Source organism: Oncorhynchus clarkii, chromosome 4, assembly GCF_045791955.1.
Source record: "Oncorhynchus clarkii lewisi isolate Uvic-CL-2024 chromosome 4, UVic_Ocla_1.0, whole genome shotgun sequence".
Taxonomy (NCBI): domain Eukaryota; kingdom Metazoa; phylum Chordata; class Actinopteri; order Salmoniformes; family Salmonidae; genus Oncorhynchus; species Oncorhynchus clarkii.
The window spans coordinates 90,820,985-90,848,264 of NC_092150.1; the positions used below are offsets into that span (position 1 = coordinate 90,820,985).

The following is a 27,280-nucleotide window of genomic DNA, read 5'->3' on the forward strand; positions in this document are numbered from 1 at the left end:
CATCACAATAAATCCATGTAATATAGTCTACCTACACCATCACAATAAATCCATGTAATATAGTCTACACCATCACAATAAATCCATGTAATATAGTCTACCTACACCATCACAATAAATCCATGTAATATAGTCTACCTACACCATCACAATAAATCCATGTAATATAGTCTACCTACACCATCACAATAAATCCATGTAATATAGTCTACCTACACATCACAGTAAATCCATGTAATATAGTCTACACCATCACAATAAATCCATGTAATATAGTCTACCTACACCTTCACAATAAATCCATGTAATATAGTCTACCTACACCATCACAATAAATCCATGTAATATAGTCTACCTACACCATCACAATAAATCCATGTAATATAGTCTACCTACACCATCACAATAAATCCATGTAATATAGCCTACCTACAACATCACAATGAATCCATGTAATATAGTCTACCTACACCATCACAATAAATCCATGTAATATAGCCTACACCATCACAATAAATCCATGTAATTACCTACACCATCACAATAAATCCATGTAATAGTCTACACCATCACAATAAATCCATGTAATATAGTCTACCTACACCATCACAATAAATCCATGTAATATAGTCTACACCTTCACAATAAATCCATGTAATATAGCCTACACCTTCACAATAAATCCATGATTTATTTTAGACAGGTCTAAAGAAGCTGTGATAGGAAGAAAATGTAGTTTATTTCAGAAGAACAGAATAACACACTCTGAGTTGTCGTTATGTTAGGTCCTGATCTGGCTTAGCCGTATGGCTGCGGGCAACACTGAACAAAAATATAAAACATCACATAAAGTGTAATGTTTCACAAGCTGAAATAAAACATCCCAGAAATGTTCCATACACACAACAAAGCATGACCATTACATAGGTGCACCTTGTGCTAGGGGACAATAAAAGGCCACTCTAAAATGTGCAGTTTGGTCACACAACACAATGCCACAGATGTCTCAAGAATTTGGCAGTACGTCCAACCGGCCTCACAACCGCTGACCACGTGTAACCACGCCAGCCCAGGACCTCTACATCCGGCTTCTTCACCTGCGGGATCGTATGAGACCAGCCACCCAGACAACTGATGAAACTGAGGAGTATTTCTGCCTGTAATAAAGCCCTTTTGTGGGGCAAGAATTATTCTGATTGGCTAGGTCTGGCTTCCCAGTAGGTGGGCCTGATTTTCAAGTGGGTGGGCCTATGCCCTCCCAGGCCCACCCATGGCTGCGGACCTGCCCAGTCATGTGTAATCCACAGATTAGGGACAAATTAATTTATTTCTGTCACTCTGTAAAATCGTTGAAATTGATGCATGTTGTGTTTATACTTTTTGTTTAGTGTTGTATTAATTTAGCAGACGAGATTTGCTTATAATTCCGTTGCATTATTTGATCTTATTATTTTATAGTATGAAGAATCAAATTGAACACAAGCTGAATCAAATAGAATGGATGGAAAGAGACTGAGCACATGCTGCTATTCTGTGTTGAGAGGTTAACAAAGACACACCTACTCCTATGTGCTTCATTTAGAGTTATTTATGTAACTTTAGTTGTGATACAAAACGTTGGGCTATATGTTTAGATTTCATACATAGAATACATTCTGAGGCTGCATGATGTAGGGTAGAATTGAGTAGAGTAGAATAGAATATGGTAGGGTAGAGTAGGGTAGGATAGAATATAGTAGAATAGAGTAGAGTAGGGTAGGGTAGGATAGAATATAGTATAATAGAGTAGAGTAGAGTAGGGTAGGCTAGAATATAGTAGAATAGAGTAGAGTAGGGTAGGGTAGGATAGAATATAGTATAATAGAGTAGGGTAGAGTAGGGTAGGCTAGAATATAGTAGAGTAGGGTAGAGTAGGGTAGGATAGAATATAGTATAGTAGAGTAGGGTAGAGTAGGGTAGGATAGAATATAGTAGAATAGAGTAGGGTAGAGTAGGGTAGGATAGAAAATAGTAGAGTAGGGTAGGATAGAATATAGTAGAATAGAGTAGAGTAGGGTAGGGTAGGATAGAATATAGTATAATAGAGTAGGGTAGAGTAGGGTAGGCTAGAATATAGTAGAGTAGGGTAGAGTAGGGTAGGATAGAATATAGTATAATAGAGTAGGGTAGAGTAGGGTAGGATAGAATATAGTAGAGTAGGGTAGAGTAGGGTAGGATAGAATATAGTAGAATAGAGTAGGGTAGAGTAGGGTAGGATAGAAAATAGTAGAGTAGGGTAGAGTAGGGTAGGATAGAATATAGTAGAATAGAGTAGAGTAGGGTAGGATAGAATATAGTAGAATAGAGTAGGGTAGAATAGAGTAGGATAGAATAGGGTAGGATAGACTATAGTAGAATAGAGTAGGGTAGAATAGAGTAGGGTGAAATAAAGTAGGGTAGAATAGAATAGGGTAGTATAGAATATAGTAGAATATAGTAGAATAGAGTAGGATAGAATAGAGTAGAGAAGGGTTAAATAGAGTAGAGTAGAGTAGGGTAAGGTATTGTAGAATAGAGTAGGATAGAGTAGGGTAGGGTAAGGTAGGGTAGAATAGAGTAGGGTTGACTAGGGTAGAGTAGGGTAGAATAGAGTAGGGTAAGGTGTTGTAGAATAGAGTAGGGTAGGGTATTGTAGAATAGAGTAGGGTAGAGTAGAGTTGGGTAGAGTAGAGAAATGTAGGGTAGAGTAGAATAGAGTAGGGTACGGTATAATAGGGTAGGGTTGAGTAGGGTAGAGTTGGGTAGAGTAGGGTAGAGTAGAGAAATGTAGGGTAGGGTGGAATAGAGTAGAGTAGGGTTTAATAGGGTAGGGTTGAGTAGGGTAGAGGGCATAGAATAGAGTAGGGTTGAGTAGGGTAGAGGGTATAGAATAGAGTAGGGTTGAGTAGGGTAGAGGGTATAGAATAGAGTAGGGTAGAGGGTATAGAATAGAGTAGGGTTGAGTAGGGTAGAGGGTATAGAATAGAGTAGGGTTAAGTAGGGTAGAGGGTATAGAATAGAGTAGGGTAGAGGGTATAGAATAGAGTAGGGTTGAGTAGGGTAGAGGGTATAGAATAGAGTAGGGTTTAGTAGGGTAGAGTGTATAGAATAGAGTAGGGTTGAGTAGGGTAGAGGGTATAGAATAGAGTAGGGTTTAGTAGAGGGTAGAGTGTATAGAGTAGGGTTGAGTAGGGTAGAGGGTATAGAATAGAGTAGGGTTGAGTAGGGTAGAGTGTATAGAATAGAGTAGGGTTGAGTAGGGTAGAGTGTATAGAATAGAGTAGGGTTGAGTAGGGTAGAGGGTATAGAATAGAGTAGGGTAGAGGGTATATAACAGAGTAGGGTTGAGTAGGGTAGAGGGTATAGAATAGAGTAGGGTTGAGTAGGGTAGAGTGTATAGAATAGAGTAGGGTTGAGTAGGGTAGAGGGTATAGAATATAGTAGGGCTGAGTAGGGTAGAGGGTATAGAATAGAGTAGGGTTGAGTAGGGTAGAGGGTATAGAATAGAGTAGGGTTGAGTAGGGTAGAGGGTATAGAATATAGTAGGGTTGAGTAGGGTAGAGGGTATAGAATAGAGTAGGGTAGAGGGTATAGAATAGAGCAGGGTAGAGGGTATAGAATAGAGTAGGGTTGAGTAGGGTAGAGGGTATAGAATAGAGTAGGGTAGAGGGTATAGAATAGAGTAGGGTTGAGTAGGGTAGAGGGTATAGAATAGAGTAGGGTTGAGTAGGGTAGAGGGTATAGAATATAGTAGGGTTGAGTAGGGTAGAGGGTATAGAATAGAGTAGGGTAGAGGGTATAGAATAGAGTAGGGTAGAGGGTATAGAATAGAGTAGGGTTGAGTAGGGTAGAGGGTATAGAATAGAGTAGGGTAGAGGGTATAGAATAGAGTAGGGTTGAGTAGGGTAGAATAGAGTAGGGTTGAGTAGGGTAGAGGGTATAGAATAGAGTAGGGTTGAGTAGGGTAGAGGGTATAGAATAGAGTAGGGTAGAGGGTATAGAATAGAGTAGGGTTGAGTAGTAGTGGGCGGGGCGTCTCACCTTGCCATATTTCTGTGCGTAGGAGCCTGTCAGCAGAGAGTGGAACACTATGATGGTCTCATCCAGATCCCAGACAAACACCCTCTGGAGAGAGAGAAGGGGAGGGGGAGAGAGGGGGGGAAAGGGGGAGAGAGAGAGGGGGGGAGAGAGGGGGGAGAGAGAGGGAGAGAAAGAGAGGGGGGAGAGAGAGAGAAGAGGAGGGGGAGAGAGAGGGGGAGAAAGGGGGAGAGAGAGAGAGGGGAGTATTCAGCATCTGATGACAACGCTAATAATTGTCTGTGTGTGTGTATGCGTTTGCATACCTAAGTGTGTGTATGCATGTGTGTGTGTGTGTTTGTGTACCTGCATATAGGTGTGTGTGTGTGTGTGTGTGTGTGTGTCAGTGGGTACCTCCAGGTCACTGTCGGGGGGCGGTGAGGGGTTGTTCTTGCGGCCCCTCCCCCTGGCTTTAGCTCCTCCCCCACTCCGACAGCCACGGTCATCCAGTTCCTTCATGGGGCTCTGCACAGCGTCCCCTGTACACACACACACACACACACACACACACACACACACACACACACACACACACACACACACACACACACACACACACCAAATTTAAAGGGTCACAACGTGTTCATACAGGAGTCAGATCTCAGGAAAAAAACTGACTCAATCTTTATAAGACCTAAACTACAGTACACACAAGTATAGTTAAACACGCACACACACACACACACAGACAGACACAGACAGACAGACAGACAGACAGACAGACAGACAGACAGACAGACTAATACACGATTGTACACACACACACACACTACTGGTTGTAATTCCACAAGTGGGTGGTGATTGGCTGGGGCGTACCTGGGTGGAGCTCATTGGCCTGTACTGTCATGACGGGGTTGGAGTCTTGCAGCTGATAGGCCGACGAGGAGCCGGTTCCATCCATGCTATTGGACGTCATGTAGGTTCCGTAGGTGGAGGCGGAGTAATACTGGGCGTACTGGTTTTGGCCAAACGTTGTGTACGATGGATAGTCCTGTAAACAACAGAAACAAACAGACTTAGTAAACAACAACACAACATAACAACCTCAGCAATACACTCACTGCAGCCAACAAAGATAGAGGGACAGAGAGAGGGAGAGGGAGAGAGACAGAGAGAGAGAGAGAGAGAGAGAGAGAGAGAGAGAGAGAGAGGAGGGAGAGAGACAGAGAGAGAAAGAGAGGGGGGGAGAGAGAGAGACAGAGAAAGAGAGAGAGAGCGAGGGGAGAGAGAGAGAGAGGAGGGAGAGAGACAGAGAGAAAGAGAGGGGGGAGAGAGACTGAGAGAGAGAAAGAGACGGGGATATATTGAGAGAGCGAGAGAGAGATCCTACTACCATTGCTTTAATGTATTGTTGTTCTCATTAATATTGTTGTTGTAGTTGTTGTTACTGGTAATCCCATGTCCACTACTATTATTATTGCTGTTGGTCCCACCATATATTTATATATAAATATATTATATATATAAATGTATATATTCATTTTATTTATATTTTTCAATATGTATACTTTGACAATGTAAGCAATAATGAACTTGCCTTGTCAATAAAGTCAATTTAATTGAATTGAGAGCGAGAGAGAATTGACTGACAGAGGGAAAGAGAGACAGAGAGAGAGAGAGAGAGAGAGAATTGACTGACAGAGGGAAAGAGAGACAGAGAGAGAGAGAGAGAGAGAGAATTGACTGACAGAGGGAAAGAGACTGACAGAGGGAAAGAGAGACAGAGAGAGAGAGAGAGAGAGCATTGACTGACAGAGGGAAAGAGAGAGAGAATTGACTGACAGAGGGAAAGAGAGAGAGCAAAAGACTTCAAATTTGAAATATACATCAAGGGATAAAATCCTCAACAACATTTTTTTTCATTTTTTTTTTTTTAATATACTAGGAATGCACCAAATCTAGCCTATAGGGCAGATTCTCCCTCGCACACCAAATTGAGAAAAGAGCCACCAAATTCTGTACTCACCTCTATAATATTATCCTCACTAGGCTTTCTTATGCACCGCAACCCAGACAGTGACAATTCAGAGCAAAAGTACCAGCTAAACTCAACGATTTAACCATCAGTAACAATATTATGACAAATAGACATCTCTATCCAGTAATTATTGGCAAATACGAAATGTAATTTAAATCATAAACTTCAATGTTAGTAAATTCTAAACAGAGATATCAAACACCTCGTCTAAATGAAAGATATGAAACAAAGGAAGACAGACTCAGTGAGGGAATGCTGATCTTGGGACGTTGTGTCATGATCTCCTGAAGGTCACATGAACATTCTTGGAATGTTGTGTCATGGTCTCATGAACATTCTTGGAACGTTGTGTCATGGTCTCATGAACATTCTTGGAACGTTGTGTCATGGTCACATGAACATTCTTGGAACGTTGTGTCATGGTCTCCTGAACATTCTTGGAAGGTTGTGTCATGGTCTCCTGAACATTCTTGGAAGGTTGTGTCATGGTCTCATGAACATTCTTAGGACGTTGGGTCATGGTCTCATGAACATTCTTGGAACGTTGTGTCATGGTCTCATGAACATTCTTGGGACGTTGGGTCATGGTCTCCTGAACATTCTTGGAAGGTTGTGTCATGGTCTCATGAACATTCTTGGGACGTTGGGTCATGGTCTCATAAACATTCTTGGAACGTTGTGTCATGGTCTCATGAACATTCTTGGGACGTTGGGTCATGGTCTCCTGAACATTCTTGGAAGGTTGTGTCATGGTCTCATGAACATTCTTGGAACGTTGTGTCATGGTCTCATGAACATTCTTGGAACGTTGTGTCATGGTCTCCTGAACATTCTTGGAACGTTGTGTCATGGTCTCATGAACATTCTTGGAACGTTGTGTCATGGTCTCATGAACATTCTTGGAACGTTGTGTCATGGTCACATGAACATTCTTGGAACGTTGTGTCATGGACTCATGAACATTCTTGGAACGTTGTGTCATGGTCACATGAACATTCTTGGAACGTTCTCCTGAAGGTTTTTGTCATGTGAGGGTCCCAGGTGTCCCAAACCATTATAAGTAAAGTCATGAAAGGGGGGGGTTAAGGTAGGCGGTACACCGTTCAGCTTAAATATAGTTAAAATCTACAATCAATGACAATATGATTACATTTGATTTGATCACGTAGTACAGACTTTTCAATATGACCTCCTGGGATTTGAACTCACAACCTCTGGATTTTGCGGGTACGCTGATCTTTCTGCTACGCAATAAAGTCTGCAGAAATTCAAAAGTCCCCGTCACATCCGTTACCTAGAATGCATCTCTGCACTTAACAAAAAATTGCCATTGTAGTTATCATAAAATCTGAATATTCTCTACTTGATTTCAGCTATTTGAGTTTGGGTTATCCGGGTTACCAGTACTGGGTCCATGATAACATGGCTATATACACAGGGTACCAGTACTGGGTCCATGATAACATGGCTATATACACTGGTTACCAGTACTGGGTCCATGATAACATGGCTATATACACTGGTTACCAGTACTGGGTCCATGATAACATGGCTATATACACTGGTTACCAGTACTGGGTCCATGATAACATGGCTATATACACAGGGTACCAGTACTGGGTCCATGATAACATGGCTATATACACAGGGTACTAGTACTGGGTCCATGATAACATGGCTATATACACAGGGTACTAGTACTGGGTCCATGATAACATGGCTATATACACAGGGTACCAGTACTGGGTCCATGATAACATGGCTATATACACAGGGTACTAGTACTGGGTCGATGATAACATGGCTATATACACAGGGTACTAGTACTGGGTCCATGATAACATGGCTATATACACAGGGTACCAGTACTGGGTCCATGATAACATGGCTATATACACTGGTTACCAGTACTGGGTCCATGATAACATGGCTATATACACAGGGTACCAGTACTGGGTCCATGATAACATGGCTATATACACAGGGTACTAGGACTGGGTCCATGATAACATGGCTATATACACAGGGTACCAGTACTGGGTCCATGATAACATGGCTATATACACTGGTTACCAGTACTGGGTCCATGATAACATGGCTATATACACTGGTTACCAGTACTGGGTCCATGATAACATGGCTATATACACAGGGTACCAGTACTGGGTCCATGATAACATGGCTATATACACAGGGTACCAGTACTGGGTCCATGATAACATGGCTATATACACAGGGTACTAGTACTGGGTCCATGATAACATGGCTATATACACTGGTTACCAGTACTGGGTCCATGATAACATGGCTATATACACTGGTTACCAGTACTGGGTCCATGATAACATGGCTATATACACAGGGTACTAGTACTGAGTAATGATAACTAGGCTATATACACAGGGTACCAGTACTGGGTCCATGATAACATGGCTATATAAACAGGGTACTAGTACTGGGTCCATGATAACATGGCTATATACACAGGGTACTAGTACTGGGTCCATGATAACATGGCTATATACACAGGGTACCAGTACTGGGTCCATGATAACATGGCTATATACACAGGGTACTAGTACTGGGTCCATGATAACATGGCTATATACACAGGGTACTAGTACTGGGTCCATGATAACATGGCTATATACACAGGGTACCAGTACTGGGTCCATGATAACATGGCTATATACACTGGTTACCAGTACTGGGTCCATGATAACATGGCTATATACACAGGGTACCAGTACTGGGTCCATGATAACATGGCTATATACACTGGTTACCAGTACTGGGTCCATGATAACATGGCTATATACACAGGGTACTAGGACTGGGTCCATGATAACATGGCTATATACACTGGGTACCAGTACTGGGTCCATGATAACATGGCTATATACACTGGTTACCAGTACTGGGTCCATGATAACATGGCTATATACACAGGGTACTAGTACTGAGTAATGATAACTAGGCTATATACACAGGGTACCAGTACTGGGTCCATGATAACATGGCTATATACACAGGGTACCAGTACTGGGTCCATGATAACATGGCTATATACACTGGTTACCAGTACTGGGTCCATGATAACATGGCTATATACATAGGGTACTAGTACTGAGTAATGATAACTAGGCTATATACACAGGGTACCAGTACTGGGTCCATGATAACATGGCTATATACACAGGGTACTAGTACTGAGTAATGATAACTAGGCTATATACACTGGGTACCAGTACTGGGTCCATGATAACATGGCTATATACACTGGGTACCAGTACTGGGTCCATGATAACATGGCAATATACACAGGGTACTAGTACTGGGTCCATGATAACATGGCTATATACACTGGGTACCAGTACTGCGTCCATGATAACATGGCTATATACACAGGGTACTAGTACTGAGTAATGATAACTAGGCTATATACACTGGATACCAGTACTGGGTCCATTATAACTAGTCTATATACACAGGGTACTAGTACTGAGTAATGATAACTAGGCTATATACACTGGGTACCAGTACTGGGTCCATGATAACATGGCTATATACACAGGGTACCAGTACTGGGTCCATGATAACATGGCTATATACACAGGGTACTAGTACTGAGTAATGATAACTAGGCTATATACACTGGGTACCAGTACTGAGTAATGATAACTAGGCTATATACACTGGGTAACAGTACTGGGTCCATGATAACATGGCTATATACACAGAGTACTAGTACTGGGTCCATGATAACATGGCTATATACACAGGGTACTAGTACTGGGTCCATGATAACATGGCTATATACACAGGGTACTAGTACTGGGTCCATGATAACATGGCTATATACACAGGGTACTAGTACTGAGTAATGATAACTAGGCTATATACACTGGGTACCAGTACAGAGTCAGTGATAACATGGTTATATACACAGGGTACTAGTACTGAGTAATGATAACTAGGCTATATACACTGGGTACCAGTACTGGGTCCATGATAACTAGTCTATATACACAGGGTACTAGTACTGAGTAATGATAACATGGCTATATACACTGGGTACCAGTACTGGGTCCATGATAACATGGCTATATACACAGGGTACCAGTACTGGGTCCATGATAACATGGCTATATACACAGGGTACTAGTACTGAGTAATGATAACTAGGCTATATACACTGGGTACCAGTACTGAGTAATGATAACTAGGCTATATACACTGGGTACCAGTACTGGGTCCATGATAACATGGCTATATACACAGGGTACCAGTACTGAGTAATGATAACTAGGCTATATACACTGGGTACCAGTACTGGGTCCATGATAACATGGCTATATACACAGGGTACTAGTACTGAGTAATGATAACTAGGCTATATACACAGGGTACTAGTACTGAGTAATGATAACTTGGTTATATACACTGGGTACCAGTACTGAGTCAGTGATAACTAGGCTATATACACTGGGTACCAGTACTGGGTCCATGATAACATGGCTATATACACAGGGTACCAGTACTGGGTCCATGATAACATGGCTATATACACAGGGTACTAGTACTGAGTAATGATAACTTGGTTATATACACTGGGTACCAGTACTGGGTCCATGATAACATGGCTATGTACACAGGGTACTAGTACTGAGTAATGATAACTAGGCTATATACACAGGGTACCAGTACTGGGTCCATGATAACATGGCTATATACACTGGGTACCAGTACTGGGTCCTTGATAACATGGCTATATAGACAGGGTACTAGTACTGAGTAATGATAACTAGGCTATATACACTGGGTACCAGTACTGAGTCAGTGATAACATGGCTATATACACAGGGTACTAGTACTGAGTAATGATAACATGGCTATATACACAGGGTACTAGTACTGAGTAATGATAACTAGGCTATATACACTGGGTACCAGTACTGGGTCCATGATAACATGGCTATATACACAGGGTACTAGTACTGGGTCCATGATAACATGGCTATATACACTGGGTACCAGTACTGGGTCCATGATAACATGGCTATATACACAGGGTACTAGTACTGAGTAAAGATAACATGGCTATATACACAGGGTACTAGTACTGAGTAATGATAACTAGGCTATATACACTGGGTAACAGTACTGGGTCCATGATAACATGGCTATATACACAGGGTACTAGTACTGAGTAATGATAACATGGCTATATACACTGGGTACCAGTACTGGGTCCATGATAACATGGCTATATACACAGGGTACTAGTACTGAGTAATGATAACATGGCTATATACACTGGGTACCAGTACTGGGTCCATGATAACATGGCTATATACACAGGGTACTAGTACTGAGTAATGATAACTAGGCTATATACACTGGGTACCAGTACTGAGTAATGATAACATGGTTATATACACAGGGTACTAGTACTGGGTCAATGATAACATGGCTATATACACAGGGTACCAGTACTGGGTCCATGATAACATGGCTATATACACTGGGTACCAGTACTGGGTCCATGATAACATGGCTATATACACAGGGTACTAGTACTGAGTAATGATAACTAGGCTATATACACTGGGTACCAGTACTGAGTCAATGATAACTTGGCTATATACACAGGGTACCAGTACTGAGTCAGTGATAACTTGGCTATATACACAGGGTACCAGTACTGAGTCAGTGATAACTTGGCTATATACACAGGGTACCAGTACTGAGTCAATGATAACTTGGCTATATACACAGGGTACCAGTACTGAGTCAGTGATAACTTGGCTATATACACAGGGTACCAGTACTGAGTCAATGATAACATGGCTATATACACAGGGTACCAGTACTGAGTCAGTGATAACTTGGCTATATACACAGGGTACAGTACTGAGTCAGTGATAACTTGGCTATATACACAGGGTACCAGTACTGAGTCAGTGATAACTTGGCTATATACACTGGGTACCAGTACAGAGTCAATGATAACTAGGCTATGTACACAGGGTACCAGTACTGAGTCAATGATAACTAGGCTATAGACACAGGGTACCAGTACTGAGTCAGTGATAACTTGGCTATATACACTGGGTACCAGTACTGAGTCAATGTGCAGGGGTACAAGAGAGACAGTAGTTCCTGGTCTGTTATAACAGAGACAGTAGTTCCTGGTCTGTTATAATAGAGACAGTGGTTCCTGGTCTGTTATAATAGAGACAGTAGTTCCTGGTCTGTTATAATAGAGACAGTAGTTCCTGGTCTGTTATAATAAAGACATTAGTTCCTGGTCTGTTATAATAGAGACGGTAGTTCCTGGTCTGTTATAATAGAGTCAGTAGTTCCTGGTCTGTTATAATAGAGACATTAGTTCCTGGTCTGTTAAAACAGAGACATTAGTTCCTGGTCTGTAATAATAGAGACAGTAGTTCCTGATCTGTTATAATAGAGACAGTAGTTCCTGGTCTGTTATAATAGAGACAGTAGTTCCTGGTCTGTAATAATAGAGACAGTAGTTCCTGGTCTGTTATAATAGATACATTAGTTCCTGGTCTGTTATTATAGAGACAGTAGTTCCTGGTCTGTTGTTATAGAGACTAGTTCCTGGTCTGTTATTACAGAGACAGTAATTCCTGGTCTGTTATTATAGAGACAGTAGTTCCTGGGCTGTTATAATAGAGACAGTAGTTCCTGGTCTGTTATAATAGAGACAGTAATTCCTGGTCTGTTATGATAGAGACAGTAGTTCCTGGTCTGTTATAATAGAGACATTAGTTCCTAGTCTGTTATAATAGAGACAGTAGTTTCTGGTCTGTTATTATAGAGGCAGTAGTTCCTGGTCTGTTATAATAGAGACAGTAGTTCCTGGTCTGTTATATTAGAGACAGTAGTTCCTGTTCTGTTATAATAGACAGTGGGTCCTGGTCTGATATAATAGAGACAGTATTTCCTGGTCTGTTATAATAGAGACAGTGGTTCCTGGTCTGTTATAATAGAGACAGTAGTTCCTGATCTGTTATAATATAGACAGTAGTTCCTGGTCTGTTATAATAGAGACAGTAGTTCCTGGTCTGTTTTAACAGAGACAGTAGTTCCTGGTCTGTTATAATAGAGACAGTAGTTCCTGGTCTGTTATAATAGAGACAGTAGTTCCTGGTCTGTTATAATAGAGACAGTAGTTCCTGGTCTGTTTAATGGAGACAGTAGTTCCTGGTCTGTTATAACAGAGACAGTAGTTCCTGGTCTGTTATTATAGAGACAGTAGTTCCTGGTCTGTTATAATAGAGACAGTAATTCCTGGTCTGTTATTATAGAGACAGTAGTTCCTGGTCTGTTATTATAGAGACAGTAGTTCCTGGTCTGTTATTATAGCGACAGTAGTTCCTGGACTTTTATAATAGATACATTAGTTCCTGGTCTGTTAAAATAGAGACACCAGTTCCTGGTCTGTTATTATAGAGACAGTAGTTCCTGGTCTGTTATTATAGAGACAGTAGTTCCTGGTCTGTTATTACAGAGACAGTAGTTCCTGGTCTGTTATTACAGAGACAGTAGTTCCTGGTCTGTTATTACAGAGACAGCAGTTCCTGGTCTGATATAATAGCGACATTAGTTCCTGGTCTGTTATAATAGAGACAGTAGTTCATGGTCTGTTATTATAGAGACAGTAGTTCCTGGTCTGTTATTATAGAGACAGTAGTTCCTGGTCTGTAGATTGAATTTCTCAATTCTATGCTTATTTTTTATGTATTGTTTTTTTATTTCATGCTACATTTTTTTTCTCTGTTGATATTTATTAATACTGATGCTCAAATACATTGTTCATTTTTGTAATTTTTCATATTCATTACTTTGGCATTAGTGGCCACCACCCATTCATGCCAGTAAAGCGAGAGAATGGCAGAGGGAGAGAGAGACAGAGAGAGACTGACAGGGGGAGAGAGAGAGAGACAGAGAGAGACTGACAGAGGGAGAGAGAGAGAGAGTGAGAGAGAGAGAGAGAGAGACAGAGAGAGAGAGAGAGAGAGAGAGAGAAAGATTGATATTGGGAGAAAGAGAGACTGACAGAGGGAGAGATAGAGACAGAGATACCAGAGAGAGAAAAAGAGAGACAGAGATAGATAGAGAGAGACACAGATAGATAGATAGAGACAGAGATAGATAGAGACAGAGATAGATAGAGACAGAGATAGATAGAGAGAGACATAGATAGATAGAGACAGAGATAGATAGAGATAGATAGAGACAGAGATAGATAGAGACAGAGATAGATAGAGACAGAGATAGATAGAGACAGAGATAGATAGAGAGAGACAGAGATAGATAGAGACAGAGATAGATAGAGATAGATAGAGACAGAGATAGATAGAGACAGAGATAGAGAGATAGATAGAGACAGAGATAGATAGAGACAGAGATAGATAGAGACAGAGATAGATAGAGACAGAGATAGAGAGATAGATAGAGACAGAGATAGATAGAGACAGAGATAGATAGAGATAGATAGAGACAGAGATAGATAGAGACAGAGATAGATAGAGACAGAGATAGATAGAGATAGATAGAGAGAGACAGAGATAGATAGAGACAGAGATAGATAGAGATAGATAGAGACAGAGATAGATAGAGACAGAGATAGATAGAGACAGAGATAGATAGAGAGAGAGATAGAGAGATAGATAGAGACAGAGATAGATAGAGACAGAGATAGATAGAGACAGAGATAGATAGAGACAGAGATAGAGAGATAGATAGAGACAGAGATAGATAGAGACAGAGATAGATAGAGATAGATAGAGACAGAGATAGATAGAGACAGAGATAGATAGAGATAGATAGAGACAGAGATAGATAGAGACAGAGATAGATAGAGACAGAGATAGATAGAGATAGATAGAGACAGAGATAGATAGAGACAGAGATAGATAGAGATAGATAGAGACAGAGATAGATAGAGACAGAGATAGATAGAGACAGAGATAGATAGAGATAGATAGAGAGAGACAGAGATAGATAGAGACAGAGATAGATAGAGATAGATAGAGACAGAGATAGATAGAGACAGAGATAGATAGAGACAGAGATAGATAGAGACAGAGATAGAGAGATAGATAGAGAGGGGCAGAGAGAGAAACATTTTGCTACATCTGCAAATCACGTGTATGTGACCAATGAAAATGGATTTGAAAAAAATTCTAGACCACCTGTACTCCACACACAGAGACACGTACAAAACTCTCCCTCGGCCCTCCATTTGGCAAATCTGATCATAATTCTACCCTCCTGATTCCTGCTTACAAGCAGAAACTAAAGCAGGAAGTACCAGTGACTCGCTCAATAAGAAAGTGGTCAGTGACGCAGATGCTACGCTAGAACAGGCTGGAATATGTTCCGACAATCATCAAATGGCATTGAGGAGCATACCAACTCAGTCATCGGCTTCATCAATAAGTGCATCGACGACGTCGTCCCCACAGTGACCGTACGTACACCCCCCAACCAGAAGCCCTGGATTACAGGCAACATCCACACTGAGCAAAAGGCAAGAGCTGCCACTTTCAAGGAGCGGGACACTAACCCGGACGCTTATAAGAAATCCCACAATGCCCTCAGACGAACCGGCAAACAGGCAAAGCGTCAATACAAGATTAAGATTGAATCCTACGACACTGGCTCTGACGTTCATCAGATGTGGAAGGGCTTGAAAACTATTACGGACTACAAAGGGAATCCCAGCCGTGAGCTGCCCAGTGAAGCAAGCCTAATTGACGAGCGAAATGCCTTTTCTGTTCACTTTGAGGCAAGCAACACTGAAGCATGCACGAGAGCACCAACTGTTCTGGACGACTGTGTGATCACGCTCTCGGTAGCCGATGTGGGCAAGATCTTTAAACAGGTCGACATTCACAAAGCCACGGGGCCAGACGGATTACCAGGACGTGTCCTCAAAGGATGCACAGACCAACTGGCAGGTGTCTTCACTGATATTTTCTACCTTTCCCAGACTGAGTCTGTAATACCTACATGTTTTAAGCAGACCACCATAGACCCTGTGCTCAAAGAAGCGAAGGTAACCTGCCTAAATGATTACCACCTCATAGCACTCACATCGGTAGCCATGAAGTGCTTTGATAGGCTGGTCATGGCTCACATCAACAGCATCCTCCCAGATACCCTAGACCCACTCCAATTCGCATACTGCCCCAACAGATCCACAGATGATGCAATCTCAATCGCACTCCACACTGCCCTATCCCACCTGGACAAAAGGAAAACCTATGTGAGAATGCTATTCATTGACTACAGCTCAGAGTTCAACACCATAGTGCCCTTAAAGCTGATTACTAAGCTAAGAACCCTGGGACTAAACACCTCCCTCTGCAACTGGATCCTGGACTTCCTGACGGGCCGCCCCCAGGTGGTGAGGGTAGGCAACAACACGTCTGCCACTCTGATCCTCAACACTGGGGCCCCTCTGGGGTGCGTGATTAGTCCCCTCCTGTACTCCCTGTTCACCCACGACTGCATGACCAAACACGACTCCAAAACCATCATTAAGTTTGCTGAAGACACAACAGTGGTAGGCCTGATCACCGACAACGATGAGACAGCCTATAGGGAGGAGTTCAGAGACCTGGCAGTGTGTTGCCAGGACAACAACCTCTCCCTCAACGTGAGCAAGACAAAGGAGATGATCAAGGACTACAGGAAAAGGCGGGCCAAACAGGCGCCCATTAACATCGACGGGGCTGTAGTGGAGGGGTCGAGAGTTTCAAGTTCCTTGGTGTCCACATCACCAACAAACTATCATGGTCCAAACACACCAAGACAGTTATGAAGAGCACGACAACAAATTTTCCCCCTCAGGAGACTGAAAAGATTTGGCATGGGTCCCCAGATCCTCAAAAAGTTCTACAGCTGCAACATTGAGAGCTGCTCGGCATCTGACCATAAGGCGCTACAGAGGGTTGTGCGTACGGCCCAGTATATCACTGGGGCCAAGCTTCCTGCCATCCAGGACCTACAGTTGAAGTCGGACATTTACATACACCTTAGCAAATACATTTAAACTCTGTTTTTCACAAGTAGAGGGAATGATTTATTATTCATCACATTCCCAGTGGGTCAGAAGTTTACATACACTCAATTAGTATTTGGTAGCATTGCCTTTAAATAGTTTAACTTGGGTCAAACATTTTGGGTAGACTTCCACAAGCTTCCGACAATAAATTGGGTGAATTTTGCCCCATTCCTACTGACAGAGCTGGTGTAACTGAGTCAGGTTTGTAGGCCTCCTTGCTCGCACACGCTTTTTCAGTTCTGCCCACACATTTTCTATAGGATTGAGGCCAGGGCTTTGTGATGGCCACTCCAATACCTTGACTTTGTTGTCCTTAAGCCATTTTGCCACAATTTTGGAAGTATGCTTGGGGTCATTGTCCATTTGGAAGACCCATTTGCGACCAAGCTTTCACTTCCTGACTGATGTCTTGAGATGTTGCTTCAATATATCCACATAATTTTCCTGCCTCATGATGCCATCTATTTTGTGAAGTGCACCAGTCCCTCCTGCAGCAAAGTACTCCCACAACATGATGCTGCCATCCCTGTGCTTACAAGCCTCCCCCTTTTTCCTCCAAACATAACAATGGTCATTATGGCCAAACAGTTCTATTTTTGTTTCATCAGACCAGAGGACATTTCACCAAAAAGTACGATCTTTGTCCCCATGTGCAGTTGCAAACCAGTAGTCTGGCTTTTTTTATGGTGGTTTTGAAGCAGTGGCTTCTTCCTTGCTGAGCGACCTTTTAGTTTATGTCGATATGGGACTCGTTTTACTGTGGATATACACTGCTCAAAAAAATAAAGGGAACACTAAAATAACACATCCTAGATCTGAATGAATGAAATATTCTTATTAAATACTTTTTTCTTTACATAGTTGAATGTGCTGACAACAAAATCACACAAAAATGATCAGTGGAAATCAAATGTATCAACTCATGGAGGTCTGGATTTGGAGTCACACTCAAAATTAAAGTGGAAAACCACTCCAAACCCTCCTACGGCCTCCTCCACGTCTCCTGATGTACTGGCCTGTCTCCTGGTAGCGCCTCCATGCTCTGGACACTACGCTGACAGACACAGCAAACCTTCTTGCCATATCTCGCATTGATGTGCCATCCTGGATGAGCTGCACTACCTGAGCCACTTGTGTGGGTTGAAGACTCCGTCTCATGCTACCACTAGAGCCAGCATTCAAAAGTGACCAAAACATCAGCCAGGAAGCATAGGAACTGAGAAGTGGTCTGTGGTCCCCACCTGCAGAACCACTCCTTTATTGGGGGTGTCTTGCTAAATGCCTATGATTTCCACCTCCACAGCTGAAGGATAGCTGAAGGACAGCTGAAGGATACCTGAAGGACAGCTGAAGGACAGCTGAAGGACAGCTGGAGGATAGCTGAAGGACAGCTGAAGGACAGCTGAAGGATAGCTGAAGGACAGCTGAAGGACAGCTGAAGGACAGCTGAAGGACAGCTGAAGGACAGCTGGAGGATAGCTGAAGGATAGCTGAAGGACAGCTGAAGGACAGCTGAAGGACAGCTGGAGGATAGCTGAAGGACAGCTGAAGGACAGCTGAAGGACAGCTGAAGGACAGCTGAAGGACAGCTGGAGGATAGCTGAAGGACAGCTGAATGACAGCTGGAGGATAGCTGAAGGATAGCTGAAGAACAGCTGGAGGATAGCTAAAGGACAGCTGGAGGATAGTCAGTCTGTCAGTTCAGGAAGAAACAACAATAATTTGCAGAATAGTCTAATAGACCTACGACTTCATAGTATAGCCATTAGTAGGTTATAGTCTAATAGACCTACGACTACGTAGTATAGCCATTAGTAAGTTATAGTCCAATAGACCTACGACTTCATAGTATAGCCATTAGTAGGTTATAGTCCAATAGACCTACAACTACATAGTATAGCCATTAGTAGGTTATAGTCTAATAGACCTACGACTACGTAGTATAGCCATTAGTAGGTTATAGTCTAATTGACCTACGACTACGTAGTATAGCCATTAGTAGGTTATAGTCTAATAGACCTACAACTACATTGTATAGCTATTAGTAGGTTATAGTCTAATAGACCTACAACTACATAGTATAGCCATTAGTAGGTTATAGTCTAATAGACCTACAACTACATAGTATAGCCATTTGTAGGTTATAGTCTAATAGACCTACAACTACGTAGTATAGCCATTAGTAAGTTATAGTCCAATAGACCTACAACTACATAGTATAGCCATTAGTAGGTTATAGTCTAATAGACCTACGACTACGTAGTATAGCCATTAGTAGGTTATAGTCCAATAGACCTAGAAAGGTCAAATTTGATGACACAACTAAATATACCTATCTCAGTCTTAACATCAGAGTATCGGTGGAGTTTGGCGTTGCTTTCAAAACACTAGCAGAGAAAGGAGAGAATTCAACTCAACAAAGAAAACAATACACAAACACAAAAAAATCTGTATTGGATATTTATTTATTTGATTTGTTATTACTGTATTTTTTTTTATTTCTTCCCTTTAGTATTATATCTACTATTCTTCATGTTGTTTTAATATCTACTATTCTTCTTGTTGTTTTAATATCTACTATTCTTCATGTTGTTTTAATATCTACTATTCTTCATGTTGTTTTAATATCTACTATTCTTCATGTTGTTTTAATATCTACTATTCTTGTTGTTGTTTTAATATCTACTATTCTTATTGTTGTTTTAATATCTACTATTCTTCTTGTTGTTTTAATATCTACTATTCTTCATGTTGTTTTAATATCTACTATTCTTCATGTTGTTTTAATATCTACTATTCTTCATGTTGTTTTAATATCTACTATTCTTCATGTTGTTTTAATATCTACTATTCTTGTTGTTGTTTTAATATCTACTATTCTTCATGTTGTTTTAATATCTACTATTCTTCATGTTGTTTTAATATCTACTATTCTTCATGTTGTTTTAATATCTACTATTCTTGTTGTTGTTTTAATATCTACTATTCTTCATGTTGTTTTAATATCTACTATTCTTCATGTTGTTTTAATATCTACTATTCTTCATGTTGTTTTAATATCTACTATTCTTGTTGTTGTTTTAATATCTACTATTCTTCATGTTGTTTTAATATCTACTATTCTTCATGTTGTTTTAATATCTACTATTCTTCATGTTGTTTTAATATCTACTATTCTTGTTGTTGTTTTAATATCTACTATTCTTCATGTTGTTTTAATATCTACTATTCTTCATGTTGTTTTAATATCTACTATTCTTCATGTTGTTTTAATATCTACTATTCTTCATGTTGTTTGAATATCTACTATTCTTGTTGTTGTTTTAATATCTACTATTCTTCATGTTGTTTTAATATCTACTATTCTTCATGTTGTTTTAATATCTACTATTCTTCATGTTGTTTTAATATCTACTATTCTTGTTGTTGTTTTAATATCTACTATTCTTCATGTTGTTTTAATATCTACTATTCTTCATGTTGTTTTAATATCTACTATTCTTCATGTTGTTTTAATATCTACTATTCTTCATGTTGTTTTAATATCTACTATTCTTCATGTTGTTTTAATATCTACTATTCTTGTTGTTGTTTTAATATCTACTATTCTTCATGTGGTTTTAATATCTACTATTCTTCATGTTGTTTTAATATCTACTATACTTAAAGATGTTTTAATATCTACTATTCTTATTGTTGTTTTAATATCTATGATTCTTAAAGATGATGTTTTAATATCTCCTATTCTTATTGTTGTTTTAATATCTAATATTCTTCTTGTTGTTTTAACATCTAATATTCTTCTTGTTGTTTTAATATCTAATATTCTTCTTGTTGTTTCAATATCTAATATTCTTAAAGATGTTGTTTTAATATCTAATATTCTTTTTGTTGTTTTAATATCTAATATTCTTCTTGTTGTTTCAATATCTAATATTCTTAAATATGTTGTTTTAATATCTACTATTCTTAAAGATGTTGTTTTAATATCTACTATTCTTGTTGTTGTTTTAATATCTACTATTCTTGTTGTTGTTTTAATATCTACTATTCTTCATGTTGTTTTAATATCTGCTATTCTTCATGTTGTTTTAATATCTAATATTCTTCTTGTTGTTTTAATATCTACTATTCTTAAAGAAGTTGTTTTAATATCTGCTATTCTTAACGTTGTTTTAATATCTGATATTCTTAATGTTGTTTTAATATCTACTATACTTAAAGATGTTGTTTTAATATCTACTATTCTTGTTGTTGTTTTAATATCTACTATTCTTCATGTTGTTTTAATATCTGCTATTCTTCATGTTGTTTTAATATCTAATATTCTTCTTGTTGCTTTAATATCTACTATTCTTAAAGATGTTGTTTTAATATCTGCTATTCTTAACGTTGTTTTAATATCTGATATTCTTAATGTTGTTTTAATATCTACTATATTTAAAGATGTTGTTTTAATATCTACTATTCTTGTTGTTGTTTTAATATCTACTATTCTTGTTTTTGTTTTAATATCTACTATTCTTCATGTTGTTTTAATATCTACTATTCTTCATGTTGTTTTAATATCTACTATTCTTCATGTTGTTTAATATCTACTATTCTTGTTGTTGTTTTAATATCTGCTATTCTTATTGTTGTTTTAATATCTGATATTCTTAATGTTGTTTTAATATCTAATATTCTTCTTGTTGTTTTAATATCTACTATTCTTGTTGTTGTTTTAATATCTACTATTCTTGTTGTTGTTTTAATATCTACTATTCTTGTTGTTGTTATAATATCTACTATTCTTCATGTTGTTTTAATATCTACTATTCTTATTGTTGCTTTCACTGAGAGAGTGATGGAGAGAAAGAGACTGACAGAGGGACAGAGAAACAAACAGAGGGACAGAGAGACAAACAGAGGGACAGAGAGACAAACAGAGGGACAGAGAGACAAACAGAGGGACAGAGAGACAAACAGAAGGACAGAGAGACAAACAGAAGGACAGAGAGACAAACAGAGGGACAGAGAGACAAACATAGGGACAGAAAGACAAACAGAGGGACAGAGAGAAAAACAAAGGGACAGAGAGACAGACAGAGGGACAGAGAGACAGACAGAGGGAAAGAGAGACAGACAGTGGGACAGAGAGACAATCAGAGGGACAGAGAGACAGAGGGGAGACAGAGATACAGAGAGAGAGGGAGACAGATAGACAGACAGAGAGGGGGAGACAGAGAGAAAGACAGGGGGCGAGAAGGAGCACGACAGAGAGAGAGAGAGAGAGAGAGAGAGAGAGAGAGAGAGAGGGAGACAGAGAGAGGGAGACAGAGAGAGAGAGATACAGAGAGAGAGGGAGACAGAGAGAGAGAGACAGAGAGAGAGAGAGAGAGAGACAAAGAGAGAGAGGGAGACAGAGAGAGGGAGACAGAGAGAGAGAGATACAGAGAGAGAGGGAGACAGAGAGAGAGGGAGACAGACAGAGGGACAGAGGGACAGAGGGACAGAGAGAGGGACAGACAGATGGGGTTCTGGAAGAGTGTTTTACTACTCCTCCCCCTCTCATCCCCCACTTCTCTGTTCTCTTTATTCACTCATTCCCTCTCTTTCCTTTCTTCTCCTCTCTTTCATACATTCCTAACAGTTAAAGCCTATGTTCCAAATGGCACCATATTAGCCCAATGTCTTTGGTCAGAAGTAGTGCACTATGTAGGGTATAGGGTGCCAATTGGAATAGAGACAAAGTCTTGTGTGTTTTAACTGACTCAGTGCAGATGGAGTCTTTATAGGAGAGATCACTAAAGCTGTCACGTTTTCTTTCTGAACAAGTACTATAAAGCCCACACACACACACACACACACACACACACACACACACACACACACACACACACACACACACACACACACACACACACACACACACACACACACACACACATCCTTGCTACCGTGGCTTTTTCTTTTAAAGACATCGATGCTAATTCTCTCCACTTTCTGGAGGACCGAGTTTTGAAATCAGAGGAATGCCCGGAGGAAGCTAAGGAGACGGAGAAAACTCAGCCGTTTGATTGCAAATATGAGGAGGGAGTCGAAAAGAGAACACGGAGAAGGATGCTGTATAAAACACCTGTCTCCGGATTACATCTTCAGCCTAAGGGCAACCGTGGCAACCATGACAGAGAGGGAGAAGCATCCATTCATGTGTACAGGTAAGAGAGTCCAGATAGATTTCCAGATATTATATTATCAAATTAAAGAGTGCTGTTATCTAGCTGGCTAATGTTAGCTGGCTGGCTCACTAGCTAATGTTACGTGTATGGAATGTGTAGAAATATGATTTGTATCTCTGAGTAATTTGCATTGGTAGTTATAGCCTAATGTTAGCTAGCTAACACTGAAACTAGTTGGTTAGCTTTAGCTACCTGTAGACTCATACAGGGTAGTAACGTCATGAGTTGGGATTATGGTTCATTGTTTCGCTAGCTAGCTAGTTAGCCACATGTCTAAACCAAAAACTCCACAACGCCAGTAACTATTTCACTGTACCGTTTACACCTTCTGTATCCCGTCCATGTGACAAATAAACCTTGATTTTATTTGACATAGAGTGTGTTTACCAGAGACGGTAATGTGAAGAACAACATGACCTGCACCAAAGTCAGATCAGGATATAACGTTAGGCCAACGAGACAGTTTCCAAGTTCTACAATTCTCCGGTAGACTGAGTAGTAGCCCTGTTTTTATTTCATCAAACTCGGAACCGGAAGCTATTTTCTGTAATTAACGCTCCATCAACTTGTACATAATTAACTTGTTGTGAGTTTATTTTCCTGTAATAATGAAGACAAGTTATCTAAAGTTAAGGGGCATTATGATAAGGCGCATTATTTGAACTGGCTAGCCAGCTAGCTAACTTAACATTAGCTAGCTAGCTAACTTAACTTTAACTAGCCAGCTAACTTAACTTTAGCTAGCTAGCTAACTTAACTTTAGCTAGCTAGCTAACTTAACTTTAGCTAGCCAGCTAACTTAACATTAGCTAGCTAGCTAACTTAACTTTAGCTAGCCAGCTAACTTAACTTTAGCTAGCTAGCTAACTTAACTTTAGCTAGCTAGCTAACTTAACTTTAGCTAGCTAGCTAACTTAACTTTAGCTAGCCAGCTAAATTAACTTTAGCTAGCTAGCTAACTTAACTTTAGCTAGCTAGCTAAGGAGCTAGAAACGAACCAAAACATTGTTTCGAAAGTTGCTTTTAGTTGCCTGGTTTGCCAGAAAACACATTTACTAAATTCATTTTTAAACGGATGGGTTTATTGGTGTTAATATACACCAGTTATGCTATTTTGGACCACCGGGCTGCTGATGTTATGCAGCCTGGTGGTCCAAATGCCAGGGATCCCTGGGAGTGCATTCTGATGAAGATCATCAAAGGTAAGTTAATATTTATAATGCTATTTCTGACTTCTGTTGACTCCACAACATGGCGGATATCTGTTTGGGTTGTTTTGGTCTCTGAGCGCTGTACTCAGATTATTGGATGGTGTGCTTTTTCGGTAAAGCTTTTTTTAAATCTGACACAGCGGTTGCATTAATACACTACAGTACTCACTCTGTTTAGTACACTACAGTACTCACTCTGTTTAGTACGCTACAGTACTCACTCTGTTTACTACACTACAGTACTCACTCTGTTTAGTACACTACAGTACTCACTCTGTTAAGTACACTACAGTACTCACTCTGTTTAGTACACGACAGTACTCACTCTGTTTAGTACACTACAGTACTCGCTCTATTAAGTACACTACAGTACTCACTCTGTTTAGTACACTACAGTACTCACTCTGTTAAGTACACTACAGTACTCACTCTGTTTAGTACGCTACAGTACTCACTCTGTTTAATACACTACAGTACTCACTCTGTTTAGTACACTACAGTACTCACTCTGTTTAGTACACTACAGTACTCACTCTGTTAAAACACTACAGTACTCACTCTGTTTAATACACTACAGTACTCACTCTGTTTAGTACACTACAGTACTCACTCTGTTTAGTACACTACAGTACTCACTCTGTTTAGTACACTACAGTACTCACTCTGTTAAGTACACTACAGTACTCACTCTGTCTAGTACACTACAGTACTCACTCTGTTTAGTACGCTACAGTACTCACTCTGTTTTATACACTACAGTACTCACTCTGTTTAGTACACTACAGTACTCACTCTGTTTAGTACACTACAGTACTCACTCTGTTAAAACACTACAGTATTCACTCTGTTTAATACACTACAGTACTCACTCTGTTTAGTACACTACAGTACTCACTCTGTTTAGTACACTACAGTACTCACTCTGTTAAGTACACTACGGTACTCACTCTGTTAAAACACTACAGTACTCACTCTGTTTAGTACACTACAGTACTCACTCTGTTTAATACACTACAGTACTCACTCTGTTAAGTACACTACAGTACTCACTCTGTTTAGTACACTACAGTACTCACTCTGTTAAGTACACTACAGTACTCACTCTGTCTAGTACACTACAGTACTCACTATGTCTAGTACACTACAGTACTCACTCTGTTTAGTACACTACAGTACTCACTCTGTTTAGTACACTACAGTACTCACTCTGTTATGTACACTACAGTACTCACTCTGTCTAGTACACTACAGTACTCACTCTGTTTAGTACACTACAGTACTCACTCTGTTTAGTACACTACAGTACTCATTCTGTTTAGCACATGGCCTCACATGTGAATCCTTAAAGAGATGGGTGGGGCTAAAGGCTTAAGAGGGTGTAAACGAGACCAAAACATTCAAGGGCTATTTTCTCAAAAGTGGGGTTAGAAGTTTATCAACTTTCAAAGCAAAATTTAACTACTATAGTTGACTACCATTGACCAAGGCCCATAGGGTATATAGTCACTACTACTGACCAAGGCCCATAGGGTATATAGTCACTACTACTGACCAAGGCCCATAGGGTATATAGTCACTACTACTGACCAAGGCCCATAGGGTATATAGTCACTACTACTGACCAAGGCCCATAGGGTATATAGTCACTACTACTGACCAAGGCCCATAGGGTATATAGTCACTACTACTGACCAAGGCCCATAGGGTATATAGTGCTATTAGGAACGTAACCTAAGATAAATATTCTGTCCAAAACAGATTTTTGAAATGAATAATCGTATTGGGTATATTTGAGTTTATTTGGGTGGGGTAACCATGTTCTCCCGATCCACTGTGTTACGAGCATTCTAACACAAACACAAGTCATTCTAGGCTCAAGGACAGTACAGGCTCAAGGACAGTACAGGCTCAAGGACAGTACAGGCTCAAGGACAGTACAGGCTCAAGAACTCTGACACAGCAGTCAAACACTTAGGTAGTTATAGAAGTAACCGTGTGGATTCTAGACAGAGTTCCACAGTAGGGATAGACTTGTGTTGTTGTTGAGGTTTAAGAATGCTTGTTATAGACGCTTACATACATACACACACACCAAAAACACACACACACACACACACACACACACACACACACACACACACACACACACACACACACCAAAACACACCCATGCACGCATACACACAGGTACCTGCTGTGGAGCAGTGTAGTTGGCTGGGTTGGACACAGAGTTGTTACTGGAGTACAGACCAGATGATGATGATGTGAAACTGGACCCTGGGGAGAGAAGGAGAGAGAGAGAGACAGAGACAGAGACAGAGACAGAGACAGAGAGAGAGACAGAGAGAGACAGAGACAGAGACAGAGAGAGAGACAGAGAGAGACAGAGAGAGAGACAAAGAGAGAGAGACAGAGAGACAGAGAGACAGAGAGACAGAAACAGAGAGACAGAGAGATAGAGAGAGACAGAGAGAGAGACAGAGAGACAGAGAGAGAGAGAGAGAGAGAGACATAGAGACAGAGAGACAGAGAGACAGAGAGACAGAGAGAGAGAGAGAGAGAGAGAGACACAGAGACAGAGAGACAGAGAGAGAGAGAGAGAGAGAGAGACACAGAGACAGAGAGATAGAGAGAGACAGAGACAGAGAGAGAGACAGAGAGAGAGACAGAGAGA

The 27,280-nt window shown here is 40.3% G+C and overlaps 1 protein-coding gene across 1 annotated transcript in view; it reads right to left on the minus strand.

The window, feature by feature from the left end:
• The window catches only part of LOC139407436 (eyes absent homolog 4-like), a 192,317-nt gene that overhangs the window by 62,528 nt on the left and 102,509 nt on the right, over nucleotides 1-27,280 (minus strand). Inside the window, exons 10-13 of the mRNA XM_071151222.1 lie at nucleotides 26,798-26,883; nucleotides 4,912-5,086; nucleotides 4,450-4,574; nucleotides 4,060-4,143 (exon numbers count right to left, since the gene is read on the minus strand). Coding sequence (XP_071007323.1) covers nucleotides 4,060-4,143; nucleotides 4,450-4,574; nucleotides 4,912-5,086; nucleotides 26,798-26,883 — 470 coding nt within the window. The remainder of the gene's footprint in view (nucleotides 1-4,059; nucleotides 4,144-4,449; nucleotides 4,575-4,911; nucleotides 5,087-26,797; nucleotides 26,884-27,280) is intronic.